Genomic DNA, 19402 nt, shown 5'->3' on the forward strand with positions numbered 1-19402 from the left:
CAAGGTTAAACTGAGGCAAATAGAAACTGTCTACAAGTCCACAGTAGAAAGTCCCAAGCATGTGAAGCAGGTCCATGGTGGAAAGTCCCAGAGTGGTGATGCGTGTCAAAACTATAAGTCCATAGTCCATGAGCAACTGAGTCCCTTAGTCCATAAGCTTTTCCTTTCAGCAAGCTGGGGTCTTTACTCTTCGCACTTGCGTTGTCTGGAAGCAGTAAGGCAGAAGCACTTTCCCACGGGTCCCCACCAAACTGCTCCAAGGCCGCTCACCCCAGGCCTGTATCTTCCTGGAGACCCAAGCTTGCCAACCAAAAGCCTCAGTGTCCCTGGCTGATCCCAGCCAGCTTCCAACACCAGAGCAAGGCAGTGACGCAGAGAAGGCAACTGAAAGCCAGCTGGAAAATTGTGAAGTTGACCCAGGAGGCAGTTGGAATTCGACCACAGTGGCTAAGTGCATGGACCCTGAGTGATGACCCCAAGTTCATGCCTCAGCTCTGCCACAAGCTGGCTGTGGCCTCTCTGCATTTCTGTTCTTCCTTTTCATAAAATACTGATGACAGCCCTCCCCCTCCCCCTCAGCTTATTATGAATCTTAAATGAGTAATATGTTCAAAGAATTTGGAATAGTACAGCATCATGAGTGCCTGTGTTGTTATCTCCCATTTTTACTCAGAGACCTTGAGGAAGATTGTTCCTTTGTCCATCTCAGCCCCATCTTAGAGATCAACTGATATCATAAGTAAGTGATTCGTCACAGCCATTCACTAACAATACAGGAGCAAGATCATGCAATCGTTAGTGTTTCTGCTGCTTTCTGAAGTGTTGTTCCCATCCCAGCAGCTCCACCCATGCTCCTGCCAGAGCCTCCCATGCCTATCTGGGCCCCGTTCCTGCCTCAATTCCTCAGAGCAGAATTTCTACTCCCCCATGAGCAGGGTGGGTGAGCAAATGGCCATGCACAAGTTTCACTCCATGTTGTTAGGCCTGAGGGTAAGCTCTAGGCAATGGGGTGGGAGATGGGTCCCAGTCTTCTCTCAGAAAGCCTCTTCCTGGCACATTGCTAAGTATTCCCCATAAATGACACTTCTGTCAGAAGGGCTCAAGTGTCTATCATTTGGGACTTACAAAGCAACAATGTCCCCTGCTAACATTTAGTTTACCTCCCTTTGAAATAATACTGTAGTGAATACCCCTTTCAATAATTTTCTGTGTATGCCCTTAATTACTTCTTAGAATAAATTTTTGCAATAGAATTATTGGGTTAGTGTAATAATTGACACATATAGCCAAATAAGACTTACAAACAGGTTGCTACCAACTTACACTTTCACCAGCAGTAGATTAGCATCCTTGTTTCCTGAGCCCTTGCCAAAGGCATATTTCCTAGGCTCTGTCTCTCTATTCTATACATCATTGCCAATTTCAAAGATGAAAGATTATGTTTCTTTGTGAAAATAAAGTTCCTGTAAAAGTATATTGGTTGGCTATTACCAGAATGCTATGTAACACACCTGAAACTAATATAAAATAATATTGAATGTCAAATATATACATATATATATATATATATATATATATATATATGTATATGCTCATGGGATGTAAAGTACAGCTTAGGGAATATAGTCAATGGTATTATAATAACTGTGATGTGAGATGGATAGTAGACTTGCTGGGCTTATCACTTTGTGAGAGGTGTAAATGTCTAATCATTATGTTGTTTTGTACACCCGAAACTAATTTTTAGAAAAGCACAGAATGCTACGTAACAAATAGCCACTAAGTCTGAGGCATATAAGATTTTGTTTCACATTTATGCACCTGTAGGGGGCAGGGCCTCAGCCAATAGTTCTGGCTAAGCCCCAACTGCAGGCTGTGCTCAGGTCTTCTCCCTGGGTCTCACTCTCCTGGGACCAACGGGCAACTGGGGCACATCCTTCTGCTGGCAACGACAGAAACACATGAGAACAGGCTTCTATTCACATCACAGTCACAAGAGTTTCAAAGCAAACCACCTGCTAAGGCCAATGTCCAGGGGCAGGAGGTCTGTGCTATGCACCATGATGCAACAGTAGCTGTATGTCAACACTGCAGGACAGTGAAGCATCCAGATGAGTAATCAAGCACAGCTGTGATGCTGAGCACTATTTCCATGCTTATTAGCAGGATTTCTTCCTTTGGAGTACCACCTATTTGGGAGTGCCTTAGACCATTGGGCAGATTTACATACAAGGCCAGGGAAGGTAAGTCCTGAAGCAACAATGAGCTTGTAACACCATGAGAACTGCACTGGGGCCCGTGTGAGCAGAGCAAGGAAGCAGGGCAGGTGAGAGAGAGCCAGGGACCCAAGTCACAGTGATGTGCTCCCATTTAAAATGTAAGGAGAGTTGATTGGGATCCAGAGCAGCAACGGGGGAGTCCCTTCTTAGGCTCTTCCTGTAGCTCATGGCAGAAGCAGTGCAGGTGGAGGAAGCAGTGGAATTGAGATGTGGTCTACACAGGAGATGGGCTAGAAACAGGGTTCAAGGCCTGAGCCTCCAGGTAAGGCTGCCTCCATTACTGAAATGGGAAACACTGGTGGATGATCATATTTTCTGAGGCATGGTCATCAGTAATTCTATTTTGAACATTCTCATTGGAGATGGTTATTAGACATACAAGTGTGGATGTACATGAAGTAGTTGGCTACTTGAGCCTTATGTCCAGAAAAACGGGCTGGAGACAGTGGTTTGGAGAGTCAGCACACAACCAGAATTTAAAGTCACTCCCTCAAAAACTTCACTTAGGCAGATGAAGAGATAAAAGGAGGCCGGCCAAGTGGCTCAATTGGTTAAGAGCGTGAGCTCTGAGCAACAGGGTCGCCGGTTTGATTCCCACATGGGCCAGTGACGCGGTGCCCGAGCTGAGCAGCCACTGAGCTGCCAACAGGTGGCAGGATGGCTCAGCTGGTGAGAGCACGTGCTCCTAACAACAAGATTGTTGGTTCGAATCCCACATGGGATAGTGGGCTACGCCCACCTGCAACTAAGATAGAACAGGGCACCTTGAGCTGAGTGGCCACAAGCTGCATACGGGCAGCTAGATGGCAACTGGACTTGGAGCTGAGCTAGCTGCGCCCTCCACAACTAAGACTGAAGGAGAACAACTTGGCTGTTCCCCTTACCCAATTTCCCAACACTGTTCCCCTTCCCCAATTCCCCAATAAAATCTTAAAAAAAAATAAAAAATAAAATAAATAAATTGTTACCTATTCCAGTACTTTCATTTGTGAATGAAAAGGGGGTTTTGTAATTGATCATAAATTACTAGCTGGGCAGGTCCTGGTAGACAGTCCCGTCCCAGGCCTATAACTTCTTCAGTGAAAGGTTCTAAGCCAGTCCTGTCCATTGTTCTTCTGCTTTTAGGTTAGCACACCTTTGAAATACCAGAAGTAATACCCCTCCAAGGGGGCATTAACCCTCAAGAGAGCACATAATCTTGTTAACTATCCTGTAATTCAATCCCCTTCTTGCTTTCTCCAGTCTTCCTTATGTCCCCTTCTTAATTTCAAATTAATAAAGGAAGCTGCAAAACTGTTATCTCCGGAGTATTTGCAATCTTGCTCCCTCGTATGTGTTGTCAGTTTGGCTCAAATTAATTCATAAAAATTCTCTACAATTTGGGTCTTCTTACATCAAGTTTAGAGTTTTACTACATATACAGCCTTGAACTATTGATATATATAAACAGCATTCTTCTGCAACTTTGTTTCATTGGATATGCTGATATTTACCTTAATCCATATATGTATACAAGACTAGTTTACTAGCTTCACTGAGGAATAAAGTTCTAACCCACAAAAATGCCATAATTATCTTTCTTCTGTCAATTTAAGGGGAGCAGACTTTGCCCCCCCAAAATATGCATCTTTGGGTTATTATTTTAGAATGGTTAAGAAATAGCAGACACAGGAGAAGAAAACCAAATAGAAATTACCGTTTGTAAGGGAACATTTACATTCATAAGGGAAATCCCCATCTGTAAGTGTTTGTGAAGGCTCTGAACTTAAATCTGTATAACAATCTTACCCCTTTTTACTGTGCTTTTTCTGGTACCTCCAAAAACTGACTCTCTACCCCCAACACCTTTTGTCTTTAGCTGAAGATGGTATTTAAGGTGATGGATTCTGCCATTTTGATGAACTACTCAGTTCTCGGGATTCTCCCGCATAAACAGTAGATGTATATATTATTAAATTTTATTTTTTTTCCCCCTACTAATCATGTCAATTTGATTAACTAGACCAGTCAGAAGAAACTTGAAGGGTAGAAGAAATTTTTTCTTTCCTGATACATTGTTTCTTGGATTCTTTTTCTATTAAAAACAGTCCTGGTGGGAACATTTCTGTGCTACCGAAGTCCTTCTCCAAGGTCCCCCAGTGTTCTGGCCCCCATTCCCATTCCAGGCCACACACATACACACACCTTCCCAAGCAGCCAACCCCCCCTCATGTCTAGGCCCCCAACCCTAGTCTGATCCTCCTAAATTTTGGCCACTCCCCACATTTCCAGGGCCTCCCCGGAGGCATCTATTCTCTCACGCCAGCTCCCTCCCATTATGGACTCTCCCCAGTGACCAGACCTCCAATACACACTACCTATCCAGGCCCCACACATAGTCCCTCCCCATGTTCTGGGCCTCCTTCACACTGCTCGCCACCCCTTCCCACAGACACTCCTGGGGCCCCTCCCAAGGCCTCTGGAGGTTTGGTGGCAACAATGTGTTTAATGAGCATCTTCAATTGAAAGCATATTTAAGACTGGGCACTGCAAAGAGAAATGTAAAACACCTCGATATCCTGTTGTTCATAAATGGAAAACACTCAACAGAGGTTTTCCCAAATTTGACAACACCCAACATTTTTATAAGACATTAGCAATAATAAATTATGAAACTAAAAGCAAGTTTTCTAAAGTATCTGTAAGAATTTTTTAGAATGGGTCAAATCACGCTAGAAGACTAAGTTACCTTCCATTTTTTCTCATAAAAATTATTTTAATTTTACATATTCTAAATATTCTAAATCACTATCATGTGAAGCAGTGGCTATGATTATGCAGTTAATTAATGTTACTAGTGTTGAGATAAAAACATTCAAACCTATAGAGAATTTTAGAAGAGTTTATTTGAGCCAAAACTGAGAACATACACCAGGAAGCAATATCCCAAACGCTCCGAAAATAAGTTTGCAGTTTCTTTTATGCATTTGGAATTAAGGAGGGAACTAAGGAAGGTTACATGAAGGTGGGAGAAAACAAGGTGGGGATCAGATTAAAGGATAGTTAAGATTCTAAAGGATGGTCATCCTTTAAAAGGAGGGGTATGAATAGGGGGTATTTCAAAGGTGTGTTAAACTAGATGCACAAGAACAGTGGACAGGGCTGGCTAAAAAAACTTTCACTAAATAAGTTATATGCCTGTGGCATGACTACCCACCATGACCTGTCCAGTTAGGAATTTATGATTTATTACAACATCCTTTTTTCATCCATACCAGTAAAACTATATAATATTTTGATAGTCAATTAATTTTAAAATGCTTTTTAAATTGCTATGTTTGTCAGGTTTTTTAAATTTGCAATTGTTTTGCTTTGTCATTCTAAATAAACTTTGACACAAACATACTATGTTCATAATTTTGTGTTATTTTCTTAGAACTTCCTATATTGGGCCAGCTTCAGCTCCCATTTCTGGGATGCCTGAGCCTGTCTTCTGAGGTAGATGTTCCTGTGCTCTGAGGGACACAGCTGAGGCACTGCTGCTGGGCACCAAGTTTACACAAGTCAATTTTCTGAAGCCAGGCTGATTGTTTGCCAAGGCAGGTGAACCAATTAAGAAATGGAACTGAATGCAATGATAATACCAACATGGGCCAGTAAAGCAACGTCCTCCACAACTAGACTGATGAACAAAAGGAAGAATCCCCTTCCCCGATTCCCCAACGCTGTTCCCCTCCCCCAATTGCCCAATAAAATCTTTTAAAAAAAGAAAAAAAAAAAGAAATGGAACTGAAACCCATGCATCCCACCCTGTCCACGCCTAGGAGCTAGAAGGTCTTAAGTCACCATAGGTGAAAAGGTGGAATATTGCAAATGCCACTGATCCCTAGCAGAAAAACTGGTTCTCCAAGTGCTGTGCGGTGGAGGGGATGGCTTCAGACCCCCACTGTGGAAAATTCCACTGTGGAAAATCCCAATGTGGATCACCAGAGGTTAATATATTAATATTTTACTCATGTATTAAGAACTTGAAGGCAAGTAATAGCTTGTAAGACTTTATACATCAAACTATGTTTTAATTTTACATTACAGGAAAAAAGTTAAAACTATTATTTAATTCTTTAATTTTTTTCCCATTGTTTACTAAGCTTCAACTTCTTCAATAGTTCACATTGCTCGAAGTTACTTGTAATTCTCTTTTATAGTCTGATTGGAGTAGAACCTAACATAGCTGCAAGGTTTGTAGACAATAAAGACTTGTCAAGCTTGGATTGCATTTTGAATCCAGATCTCAGGTGTCCACAAGGTCAGTGCATTCTTCTAATAGACAAGTTTCTAGAAACTATTGACATTCATAACCACATTCAATGTTAATGATGCACAGAACTAAGATCTGCTTAAATGTAGACCCTTCCGATCATAGTGTCTTTGGTTTCTTAAGCCACTGCTCTTAGTCTTTCAACTTCAGCATTCAGTGCCAGGAAAAACATTCTTTTATTCTACTACTGCCAGATATGTAAGTAAGTCTCCTTATCAGACACTCAATCTTATTATAACTAACTTACAGAAAGATATAGATAAATAAGTTGGGGGTGGGGGGAGAGATTTCTTGGGCTGAAAACCACTGGGTTCTAGATAAGAAACCCTTTTCATAAGTTATACTCTAATCTAAAATCTGGATATGTATTTGGCTTCACTGGGTCAGTTTAACCAGAAAAAAATTGCAAAGGGGAATTCATGGCATGCAAATCTCTTAAACCTGTCTCTACAACTGCCTAACTCGGACCTCCAATCTAAGAAAGCTGTCTCTCTACCCCATCACTCTCCACATCTTGGCCGTTTTATGTCTTCGCTATACTAGTCAATCAATACTTGAAATATTATAGTATCTATTTCTTTTTCTTACTTGTTGTCCCCACCATGATGTCTGCTACCCAAAGCAGGAGCTTTTTGCATTGACTTGTTCAGAACCCCCAGTTCTTGGAAAAGTGCCGGAACTGTAATGAAACACAAAAGATAGAATTAGTAGTAAATCAGTAAATATATATAAATATAAGTAAAAAATCAGTGTTGAATGAGTAAATAAATGGCAAGTAATTATATTAGAATGAAAATACATACTTTAAAACTTGTAAAATCAAATTATAACCTATTTAGAAAGCATGGTACACATAATATATGTATAGTGATACCAACTTTTCAACAACTGGCACCCTAGTGAAAATAAAACATATACTTATTAACACAAAATATCTAAATATTATCATTGCACAAAAATCACAAACATGCATGCACACCAAGTATATGTTTTTAAAATAATGTGTACAAATTCTGTAAACATACTAAAAACCATTGAATTGTACACTTTAAATGGGATCCTTGTGTGGTAGGTTAATCATAACTCTATAAAGCTGCTTTTAAATCACATTAAAAATCAATCAGGTGCACTTTTATTATAGTGGTGGTTAAGAGCCTGCTCTGGGGTGCAGCAGCAACTTCCAGCTGTGTGGCCCAGCGCTTCACCCAACCTCTCTTCACCTCATTTCCTCATCCTGAAATTGGGTGATGAGAGTCCCCCCTTAAAGGTTGTGAGGATGACATGAGTTAACACTTGGAAAGTCCTGGAAAACAGCAGGCCAGGTAGCAAGCACTCACGAAGGCTGTGGTGGATGAAGTTGTCAGCCAGAATGAGAAGTGCTAGTGCCCTCCAGGGGTTAAAGCCTGAGGGGGAGACACATCAACAGATAATCTCCATGTGATGTTCTTAGTGATGGCCCTTATGACCAAGTGGATAAGAGTGACCTGGGATGGGCAACTCTGGGGTGAGTGGGTACAAAGGGGAGGTGTGTCCTGGAGGTACTTCAATTCCAAGGTCAAGAGCTGAGAAGTCTGGCTGATGAGAGACTTAAGTAGCAAAGGCTGCTAAGGGACCTGTGGGGTACAGGAAAGCGTTGCCGAGCTCAAAAAGAAGCAGAATGAAGAAGGGTCGATGAGCAGTGACTTGCCGGTATCTCAGATCTGTAAACCCTTCTGGCTTTGCTCCTCTTGACGGGGCTCATTCTCACCCTCCGAAGGCCGTTTCAAATGCAGATCTAACAATGTCTCTCCCCTGCCTGACGCGACCCCGGGTCCCAGGTCCCCGCCGGCTTTCCGGCCTCACTCCACGCCAGCACCCCCACCGGTTTGGCTCGATCCCCTCCGCCCCGGCCTACTCTGAGCTCACCAGCTGTGCTGTACCTTTACCTCAGCTATCCCTCTCAGCCTCTAAGGTGGAAGTTACTGAAGACAACGACCTCCAGAAAACCGTGACCATCATAGTGGAGCGAACGGATGATGGATGGAGCAAGACTCGGGCAACGAATGACCCAGAGACCTGACCGGCACAGGTGGATGCAGAGCAGTCTACGTAGCAGCTGAGAAAAGGTACTTGGGCGCCTGCCAGACAGGCACTCCGGTGAACCAGAGCAGCCAATCCGGGTGAAGAGAGGCGGGACCGCGCAAATGAAGAAAAGCCCCGCCCACACTGCCTGGGCCCTCGCCTCATAGGCGGCTTCACCCACGACCCCGCCTCAATGGCCAACTCTTGGTGCTGATTGGCTAGAAGCCACCACGGTCCTGCTCCGATTGGCTGTTCCTCGACTCCTTGCAGGGACAGGGTGACCTCTTGGAAGGAGCCTCCTAGAGGCTAAGGAGTCGTTCGGGGGTGCCAGAGTCGGCCATAGAGAACCGGGCCTTCACGCCAGACTCCTGAGTGGAATTGGCTGCCGCAGAGACCCCAGTATTCCCCTCTTGAGACCTTCACATCGTTTACGTACCCCCTCGTTCGGTAGGCTCTGTGATCCCGCAGTACGAAGGGCGCCCCCAGCTGCCTATCCAAAACGCGCAGACAGCCGAGGCTGAGTTCCGGAAAAATGAGCCCTTTGTCCCACAGCCGCTACTCTTCAGATGGTCGTCCTTCCATCCTTCCTTCCCCAGCTCACCTCCTGCTCTCACAGGCAGGGAGGTGAGCAGGGAGTCAAGCCTCCCTCCCCACACGATTCTCAAAGGGAGTGAGCCCCAGATAAGTGGGCCCAAGACCAGTAGGCCCTCAGCACCCTGAGCATATGAGACCTGAAGAATATGCAAAGAGCGGCACCGGCTATCGTCTAGGAAACCGGAAAACTGGAACACACACACACACACACACACACACACACACACACGCACACATTACTTTTTCTTCATTAACACACTAAAAGTCACGCGGGGGCGGGGGTGAAATGCACATTGCTGGCACAATTAGTGCTGTATACAATGGAGCCTTTAAGACTGCGCATACCCTAACTCTTACCCAACTCGTCCCTGGAAATCGCCATCCCTTTTCTAGAACTCACCCCCACCCCATCCCACCTACCGACCCTAAACCCCTTAAAAGCTCCCGGACCTCCTACTTCAGGGAGAAGGTGCCTTTCCAGCATGAGCTCACCCTTCTCCATTCCTTGATCAAAGAATTAAGTTTCTATTCTGCTTTACCGAACTCAGTCTGGTTCTATTAGCTCTGGGCAGAGAAGGGCCTTAGTTTGTATCCCTGACCCCAAAAGGGTTGGTAACAAAAGGGCAAGAAGAGAAGGAGGACCCCTGAGGGACACAGCTTCCAGGAAGTAGGTCCAGCAGGAGAGGCTTCAGAGAACAGATTCCTTCTGCCTTTCCTCTGGTTCTGTCATGAATGGGGTACTTTTCCTACACCAGAGCCCTCAGAATAGACAATCTCAGCCTTCTACAGATTCCTGTGACATTCAGTCCATCATAGAAGATAGGAAAAAGACTCATGTTATGTTCCCACTATATTCTAGACAGCATATGAGCCACTTCCTTCTTATTTTACTTCTCGTCACTCTTAGGTAAGTCCTGTTTCATTACCTTTCCACAGAAAATCAATGGCTTCTAGGATGCATCTGTGTTCTTCACAGAGCAATAAGTAATGCTTGGAGAAGAAGGAAAGCGGTTTAGGAGTGTGGGAGCTGCGGCGGTGATTGACGTGAATGAGGAGGAAGTCCTGGATGTGAGTGCTGAGGTCTTTTGTATCCTTTGCAGTGCTGAGTCCAGAAGGGGAAGAAAGAGTTCAAAGCTGGATCTGTCAGTTTTCTCTCAACTTTTGATACCTTCAGACTCTCATCTGCACCCACCCAGCTGACGCTGGCTCTCCACCACCCATTCCTCCCAGCCTTTCATCACCCGAGGTTTGATTTCCCTGTAGATCTCAGGGCCTCTTACCCAGTTCTTCCATGGAGTAGATAAGAAATCAAGCCCAAATGCATGGCTCCAGGGATTTGCGTGAGGAATGCATGTCGGTGGCCAGCCCTCCTTGACTGTGACTCCCTGAAAAGAGAGTTCACTGCCCATCGAGCCCCTCATGAATCACATCCTGAGAGAGCAGTTGTTCACCCTAAATACTCCTAACAAATAAAAGGACAGTTTAGTAAATACTTCTTGATACACAAAACTTCTAAAACTTTCTATACTCAGTTTCCTGATATCAGTACTGGGTTTAATACCTAATAAAATAATTCATTAACCTGGGAATTGAATTTGCACCACTTCCAGTGTAGAGGGAAGGCATTGCTGCCTGCCACTGGGTGTGTGTATGGCCCTTGGGGCCTGTCAGAGGGGATGCAGTACTCAGCCACGGTGCACCTGCACGGCCAGCTTTGGCAAAAGGAGGAGCTGAGGTGGTGACCTACCACTGTGCTGGCTGAAGTTACTCTCAGGTAGCTGGGCTCCCTGCCCTGGTTCTACCCCAGGCTCAACCTGTCCCCTATTTGGAACCAGTGTCAATACCACCTGGCTCTCTTTCTACTTTTTAAAGGTGATAATACCTCATGATGACAGGGATAGGAGTGGTGCGTCCCAGAAGAGGGCAGAGGCAGGGCAAAAGCATCAGTCCTGGAAAAGTGGATCTGAAGTCCTTTTCATACTTCCTGGAGACCTTCCAAAGCGAAGATGGCACTGGGGACTTAAAGGGTCCCCCTCCTACAAATGCCTGCTCCCTTGCTGCGTATTTCCCACTGTGGCCTGATAGGGCAGACAACTCAGCTGCAGAGCCTGGAAACTTTGGCTGAGTCCCCACAGTGTGACCTTAAGCAAGACCTTTTTCTTCTCTGGAATGCAATTTCCCCATGGGGTCTCTCTAATGACAACCCCCTTTCTCTCATGGTACAGATCTCACCTTGTATGTTTCAGGGCCATTCCCAACTACAATAACAGCTCCTGTGAACTGAACAGCACAATCAGATGCATCATACCACAAACATTCAAAGTAGTCTCGGTCATGGTTCCCGTTTTATAGATAACTAAACAGTAAGTCAGTTGCTCAAGAGCACATAGCAAGTAACTAACAGAGCCTAGATTTGACTATTAATGTGCTATTATGTTTCTTCTGAATCTTGAGGTTAACAAACTTCCCTCAAACCAGGCGTAGGAGGCATTCATCCCGTAAGTACACATGAAGGGCTGACCATGGGGCAGCCCCAAGCCCCTGCAGCACTCCATCCTAAACCCCAGAGGTAAATCCTGTCATTGCTCCACTAATGGGATGAAGGAACTTTGTGAGATCACCTGGTAAGCAAGTAGCACAGCAGGGCTTCACGTCCAGTCTTTTATGGTGCCAGAGCCTCTGGTCAAATTGCGCAGAAACTGGATCTGGAAACCAGGGAGCAGCATGGAAGGTTTTCATGAGGAGACAGATGCACATGTTGGCACTAGGAATGCCCTCCCCATCGCTACTCACCAGGATGCTTCCTGCCCTGCCTGTCTTGGCCTTGGCCTTGGCCTGTCCCCTGCCTCCCAGCACAGGGAGCCTCTCATGGCTTCTTGTCCTCACTGACTCAACAATTGCTGGTTTGCAAACTGGCCCCTACATGGAGGGCAAGGAGAGACTGAAGAAAGACGCAGGCCACTCCAGATTGGTAGGTGCAGGTGTAAGGAGCCAGGGAACGTTATAAAGCTTCTCACAGACAACCACAAGATGAGAAAATCTCCACCCCCACCCGCCAGAGTCGTAAAAGTTTGTAGAGAGGCCTTAACTGGGTTTAGCCATGTACACGGTCTAGGTGTTCTCACACCACCGTGCTCTCTCAAGGTCTAGTGTTATGTTAGCCTGACAGTTGTTTTATTTTTTGTAATGCAAGTGCCTGACTTAAGCTTTGATTGCAGAGGTATGAAGTATCCTTTTCAAAGATGGCTATCTCAAATAAACACACTGCCAGCCACATAGATAAAGAGCTAGACAAAGACTAGATAAAGAGCCAGGCTACCTCCCCGCACTGAGGCTCCTGTGCTTTAGAGATCTTGGTTGATTTCAATAACTGGCCATTTGGGCTACTTGGTTTTTTTGTTTTGTTTTTCTCTTCCTGGGCTTTAAATTCCTACTTTTATGTTTTAAATTCACCAATAAAGTGTGAGCCCATGAAACTCGAGGCCCCCACCCTCAACCCCAATAAATACAGACTCCCAGGTCCATGTGCAGGTACTCTCTCTCTACCTGTGGCCTCATTGTTTGGCCCCAAGTGTGCTGTATAATTTTCAGGTCCTGTGAATAAGAAACCTTTATTTTTTTCAAAGTTTCTGGATGGTCATTGCTGCAGGGTGTCTTCTAATCATAATAAGAACCACGAGGGCTGGTCCAGCCACATCATTGGTTATAGATAGGCTGCGACTAGTACAAAACACACAAGGCTATGTCCTTGGAACAGTCCCCACTCTGGGACCAGTAGCCAGAGCATAAATTTCAAGAACAGGGTATGAGCTGAGGGGCCCTTGGTTGCCTGGGTCCAGCTAAAGTTTCAACCGGCAGCCAAGTCCTCTTGATGACCTCCTCCAACAACGATGCAATCAAAATCTATTTGTTGGTGTCCATGGCATTGAGAATAAGGGAGGCAACATCCCTGCCTTCAGTTGCTCACCATACAGTGGGAAAAGCAGTGAAAAGAAAAATTGGGGAGGGGGGACTGCAGAATAGGGAGGCCTGTGGTCATCCAGGGCCAAGCGCACAGGCTAAAGTTATGTGTGGTGGGGTGAGGGACGAGAGGAGAGCTGGCTGGCAGTGCAGGAGGCAGGAATGGGAGTCCAAAAGGGTAGCAGCCCACCCCTTACCCTGGAGCTGGCGGTTCTCCTCTGCCCCCGCCAGCACCCCCAGGAGGTAAGGAAGAAACCAGAGCCTGGGCCTGGGAGCTTTCTGAATTCCAGCTATTGGTCTCCTTGGGTTAAGTGTGTGTCAGGGCCTGGCCAGAGGGTGAATGGTCCTGATGGGGGCCCATCAGCCTCAGCACCCCCATGAACACCCAGTCCAAGGAAAAGCAATGGGACCACTGAGTAGTCCCTGACTCCACATTGTCTCAACTGTCCCCAGGAAACCCCCACACAGAAATCCTGGAACCCTCACTGCTGGCACAATGTGAGTCCAGAAACACCCCGAGCCCCTCCAGCACATCTCAGATCTTTTAGGATCTAGGCAAGCTGAAGAAGCTGAAAGTCATTTTCTGCCCAACAGAGGAGTCTGAGGCTCTACCCATCCCTCTCCCTCACCACTACCTGGGTCTCTGAGCTGGCCCTGGGGCCCTCCTCTGCGGTGGGTGTGGCAGGACGAGCTGTCTCCTTAAGAGCACAAGGCAGAGGGAGCTGCAGGAGTCTTACAGAGTCTGACCAGTTCCCTCCTGTCTGAAGGTATTGTCGCCTCGGGCAAGCCTGCTGGGTTTAAAGAGCCGAAACTCACTGGGCTGAACACTGCCCCAGCAGCCTCCTCAGACCTGCTCTGTGCACCCTGCTCTCAGGTGAGCTCAAGAGAACTGGCTTTCAGGTGAGCAGGAGACTGTTAGGACTTTGGGCTGCTATGTGGAGGGGTTTGGGGCAGATGGTTGGCCCAGAATACCAGCCTGAGGAAGGGGTGGGAGTGCCTGGGTATTCTCGGTAATGGGATGCGTATTTAGGGGTGCTGAGTATTGGAGGCTGCCAGCTCTGTGACCATGGTCATATGGATGGTGGGTTGGGGGCTAGAAGAAACAAGAGCCAGGCTTTGGCTAAAAAATATGTAAAATGGAGTTGCACTCCTCATGCTCCAAGAAATCCAGGGTGGTGAGATGAGTAGAGAGGCGGACTTGTCTAGGGAGGGCGAGCTTCAGAGACTGCTCAAAGATGAGACCGCCCCCCACTACCTTCAGAAGCAACACGTTAATAGCCCCTTCCTTCTATGGCAATAAGACCTAGGCATTCATGTATTGATTATTGTGACATGTTTTAGTACTTACTATGTGTTAGGTAGTATCCTTAGACTTAACATATTAACTTATTTAATTCAGTCATAACCTTATGAGGTTGCTATTATAATAATTATCCTCATTTTACTGGACACAGAAGCTCAGAGAAGTTAAGTAACCCGCTGAGGCACACAGCTGGTAAGTGGATTGGAGTTCTGTCCAGCTGGGCCCAGCAAATAATAACAATGACTCTGTATAGAACACTGATGATCCCTAGGCCTTCCCGAGGCTAACAATATGCAGAAAATTGGGACAGGCCTCCTGTCCCTGGCATAGCCAGCCCAGGGACTCCTTCCCACCCTGGGAGGAAGGAGAAAGGGGTGATATACCACCCACCAAGCTGTTTCCTGCCAGTAGCAGTCTGTACTCTGAGAGTGGACCAGCGGGCTGCCTGGAGCAGGGTCCCTGCCCCAGCTGGGGATGGGGAGGGAGGCCATCTGTGCCTGGAAGTCCTCCACTGCCCACTCCCCCTGCTCAACTGATCCCTCCTCTGCCCAGCTCAGGCCTGGGTGGCCCTTTGTGGAGGCCACCTTGGAATTCAGCCTGATTGGGCCCCAGGCCCAGACCTGTGGGAGCAATAGCGTCGAGCCTGACAACCTTGCTCTTTGCGTTGGGGTTAGGAAGGCTGACATCAAAGCTTGAGTTAGACCAGCAGCCCTGCTCATCTTACCTTGGGTTAGACATCGACTACAGATTTTAGCAAAGCATTATAGGGCACTTGCTACGTGCAGGAGCTGTTCTAAGCACTTAACTAGTATTAATTCAATCCGTATAACTCCACAAGACACTGCTAGTGTCATCTCTCAGTGAGGAAACAGAAGTTGGTAACTGTCCCAAGACCACCCATAAGCAAGTGCACCCTTGTGACTGGTACCCTTGCTCTCCCACGGGGCAGGTGGGGGCCACCTGACCCCAGCCGAACCCCCTCCCTACAGTCCTGCCCTGCAGCTGTGACATGGAGGGAGTGACCTGGGGCCTTCTCCTTGCACTGGCAGGTGAGTCCTCCCAGAGGTCATCCTGCTGCCACCCATGTGCCCTCAAAGGCAGTGAAGACCAGGGCAGCATCTCTCAAAGGGGGCTTGGTGTGAAACAAATGTTTTCATTTATACTTTCAATTTAAAGAGAAATAATAGTGTTACTGGGTGGTGATAATATTCCTCAGCTCTTGTGTTCAGGGGAAGAATTCAGCCGAGAGACAGCGTTTGGTGCAGGTATAGGGTAGTCAGAAGTTTATTAGTAAAGGCAGATGTGGAGGGGATCTATCCCGAGGGGAAAAGGCCTCTCCTCACATATATATGATGGCTTTTATTTCTGTGGGCAGAATCGCCTCCTCCTCTCCCTTCTCTTATCTCTCTCTCTCCTGCTGAGGCGCCCAGTCCTCCCTTTTGCTTTTCAAGGTAGTTTCTGTCAATTTTCTTTTTATGAATTGTTTGAGACACTCAATCAAATGGTCCTGATAAGCGGGATGTCTTCCTTCCTTCTTTGCCCTCTAGCCACACATCCCTTTGATTTAGGGGCATGTGTGAGCCTGGAGTCCTGATAGGCCAGTAAGGCATCAGTGCCCCAAGTGAGGCAAGCAGAAAGGGGTCTGGACCCAAGTAGGAGCTACAGCAAGGGGCTTTGTATCGGGGCTGGGTCTCTCCTTCTCGTGCTCATTTCTGTCTATCTACCCATCCTATCATTAGTACAGGAAAGAATAATACAGGTAACAAGTGGATATTGTGGAAGTTATCCTGGGTAATTGAATTCTGTAAAACTGTGACCATCTGGTGGCATGAAGAGAAAGACATTCCATTCCCCATTTCTTCAGGCAGCAGAGGGTTAGCCAGGGTCTGGGTAGGAAGCTTCTCAGGAGAGGGTAAAAAGATAACCAACACACCATCCCATTTCAAGTGCAAGAAAGAATAGCAGGAAGCCTGAGAAGTAGCAGGAGGGGCTGGAAGTGTGCATTTGTGTGTGTGTGTGTGTGTGTGTGTGTGTGTGTGTGTGTGTGTGTTGGGGGGAAGGCGGGGGGCCCAAAGACTGTGGGATGGGAGACAGAATCCCAGCATTATTTGAGGCTGGGAAGGTGTGAGGAAGGGAACCGACCCCAGGGTGTCTCCCAACAAGGCTGTCTGTCTGTCCTCGCCCTTTCAGCTGAGGTCTTGCCAGCTGATTGATGTTGAGACTAGTGTCATGAATTATCACCCAATCCCTCTGCTTCTCCCACCCAGGCCTACCTGCCTTGGAAGCCAATGACCTGGTTGGTGAGTGAGGCCCCAACAAGTTGCCTGCTCCTGCTGTCCCATATCTTTCCTCTAAGACCCCACATCCTGCCTCCTAATTCCAATCCTTACTATTTTTACTTTCCTGCAGATAAAGACAGTCCCTTCTACTATGGTAAGAGATGATATCCCTCACCCTACCCCTCCCTTTGCCTATCCTGAACCTCTTTACTAGAGATTGGTGAGGGGTGATGTGGAGCCCAGTTAGATGGGTCTGGGACTGGAGGTTAAAGAATCAGTGTGGTCAATTAAGAGAACAAAAGGCCTACATGCACCTGGTCTTTGAAAGACCCTCATTCCAGCAAGAAGGGAAGACACCCCAGCATATTTAGGAAGACTTCTGGGCTGAGACACTGGGCTGCTGGGCCTGGTACCTCACGCCAGCCTCCTTCCTTCCTCTTTCTTTCCCATGCCTTCCCCAGCACCTGGCTCCTTGCTGCCCTGCAGCGCCCCCAAGCAGGTCTCCTCTCTCTCCTCTTTGTCGGCCTAGCACTGTCCTCCAATATCCCTACAAACCCCAGGCCTCAGCTCAAATGCCACCTTTCAGAAAACCCTTCCTTGATCATCCTTCAAACTCCCTTCTTTTTCTCTGTTCTTCTGCTTCTTTTTTTTTTTTCTAGCACTTGCTCCCAACAGATATTATACTATGTATCTACTTACTGGCTTGTTTTTCTGTTTGCCTGGAATGTAAGGGCAACTGCACAAGCAGGGGCTCATACATATCTTTTGAATGAGGGCGTGGGGTGGAGCCAGGCTGGCACCAGTTCACGCTCTGCTCCCCTAGACTGGGAAGGTCTGCAGCTGGGAGGGACAATCTGCGCAGGCCTCCTGTGCATCGCTGGCCTCTTGTTCGCCTTGAGTGAGTGGTGGGGCTGGTGGGGCTGCAGGGTGGGGGTGGGGCGGCGTGTGGTAAGAGGGGTGGCCCAGGGTCCTGGCTTTTCGCCCTAATGTTTCTTCCTCACAGGTGGCAAATGCAAATGCAAGCACAGTAGGAAGCAGAGGTGAGACAGGGCCCTACTGTGTGCACCTCAAGCTGAGCGGGCTATTTGGGGTAAAGTCCTACATTGGAGAAAGAGGACAGTCTCTTGGCTGTTCCCTAGGCCTGCAGTGGCATTATTCACAGATAATCAACTCTGAAGGACCCCAAATCAGGGACACCTCTGATCCCGGGTATTGTTTAAAATGACAGTGGAAGAATAGCAAGGAGGCAGTTGGTGGCCCCCCTGGGGAGGAGGCACCAGGGTCTTGGTGAGAGAAAGCAGATGGTCCAAGGATACTAATCTGATGTGTTCCTTTCTCAGTCCCTTACCTGAGAAAGCTGTTCCACTCATCACTCCAGGTGAGACGGGCTTCTTTGAGAGGCTTCCAGGTACTCAGGCAGAGTGGCCATATAATTTGAGTTAAAAAATGATGTCTCCTTTTTAAGAGACATCTGTGTATAAGGCGGGACTGTCCTGAGCCAGCCCAGCCTTGGGGTCACCCAAGGCTGAGGGGCGTGTCTATGTAGTGACTGTGTCTGTGAGGACCTTGGACCCCACTCTCTCTCTCCACAGGCTCTGCCAGTACCTGTTGAGCACAGGACCAGCTTTGTGGCACTCCCAGCGCAGCTCCCATGCTGTTCCCTCCCCACCTGGGGGCCTTTCTCTCCACTGGTGGGCCCTTAGGCTCTCTTTTTACCAGGAGGCTGTCCAAAGCTTATTTCTAAATTAAACTGGTCTCCCTCTTCCTGTTGTCTTGTGACCTTCTATGGGTCTGGGCAGCTTGCTCAGGAAAGCCCAGGCCCCTCTACAGCTGGGGTGGAGGGGGTGGGGTGTGGATTGCTAATGTTTCCTGTGGCCACAGGTCTGCCTGAAGCCTACATCCCAGCACGCCCCCACTTTGAGAACCTCCTGATAATTGATCTTCTGCCCGCCCCCTGCCTCATCCATGCATCATTCAAGACACCTCAATATTTTATCAGAGGACCTCACAATTTCCAACCTTTTATAGAGGCCCTAGAAGCCCCAAGGAGCCAGGTATCCATGACATCCTGTAACCTAGAATGATTCCCCAGTGGCTCTCCCTCCACTAAGACCCCACCTCACTCGGTGAATGCTCTCTACTGCTCACACAGCCCAGGAAATGCAGCAATTTCTTCACTGACCTACTCCAGTAAAACCCTGTATAATGCTCAGATCAACCCATGTACCCTCCCCCTACCCTAGGTAATACCTGTGAGACCCCACTATGAGCTACATCCCAAGAAGCCCCACATAGTGCATTTTAGAACCCAAAACCATCCATGCAAATCTAGGTCCCTCAGTGTGTTGAGTCCACTTCTGGACTCTGAGAACACTTCACTTGAAAGGTCCCTGCATGCATGTGTATGTGTGTGTATGTGTGTTGGGAGGGGAGGGTTGGGGGCTGGGGAACGTGCCTCTCCCACCTCAGGAGCCTGTCCATCCTGCAGCCTCAACCCTCTTGCCAACCTCCACAGCCCAGATGTAAGGAGCCGAGGTGCACTCAGCTCAGCCGGCCCTGGCAGAGACCCTGGGGCAGGGGCAGGTGGTGACAGCAGAGATCTACACTGTCTCTGGCAGGCAGTGGGTCT

At 47.3% G+C, this 19402-nt stretch overlaps 1 protein-coding gene across 6 annotated transcripts; it reads left to right on the plus strand.

Annotated features, from left to right (window-relative positions):
* The first annotated feature begins 10219 nt into the window (after positions 1 to 10219).
* On the plus strand, positions 10220 to 18840 carry FXYD4 (FXYD domain containing ion transport regulator 4). Of its 6 annotated transcripts, XM_019666609.1 has the most exons (9): positions 10220 to 10299; positions 13959 to 14091; positions 15484 to 15543; positions 16762 to 16794; positions 16904 to 16927; positions 17597 to 17671; positions 17777 to 17813; positions 18114 to 18151; positions 18366 to 18835. In XM_019666609.1, exons 3-9 carry the CDS (start codon positions 15504 to 15506, stop codon positions 18383 to 18385), a joined length of 267 nt encoding a protein of 88 aa, XP_019522154.1. In that variant the 5' UTR covers positions 10220 to 10299; positions 13959 to 14091; positions 15484 to 15503; the 3' UTR covers positions 18386 to 18835. The 6 variants fall into 6 exon arrangements, with proteins under 6 accessions (XP_019522154.1, XP_019522156.1, XP_019522157.1 ...); XM_019666611.1 differs by lacking the exon at positions 10220 to 10299 and having other exon boundaries at positions 13841 to 14091; positions 15444 to 15543; positions 18366 to 18836; XM_019666612.1 differs by lacking the exon at positions 10220 to 10299 and having other exon boundaries at positions 13841 to 14065; positions 15444 to 15543; positions 18366 to 18836.
* Positions 18841 to 19402: the final 562 nt, after the last annotated feature.

Source organism: Hipposideros armiger, unplaced genomic scaffold (genome assembly GCF_001890085.2).
Source record: "Hipposideros armiger isolate ML-2016 unplaced genomic scaffold, ASM189008v1 scaffold_476, whole genome shotgun sequence".
NCBI lineage: Eukaryota > Metazoa > Chordata > Mammalia > Chiroptera > Hipposideridae > Hipposideros > Hipposideros armiger.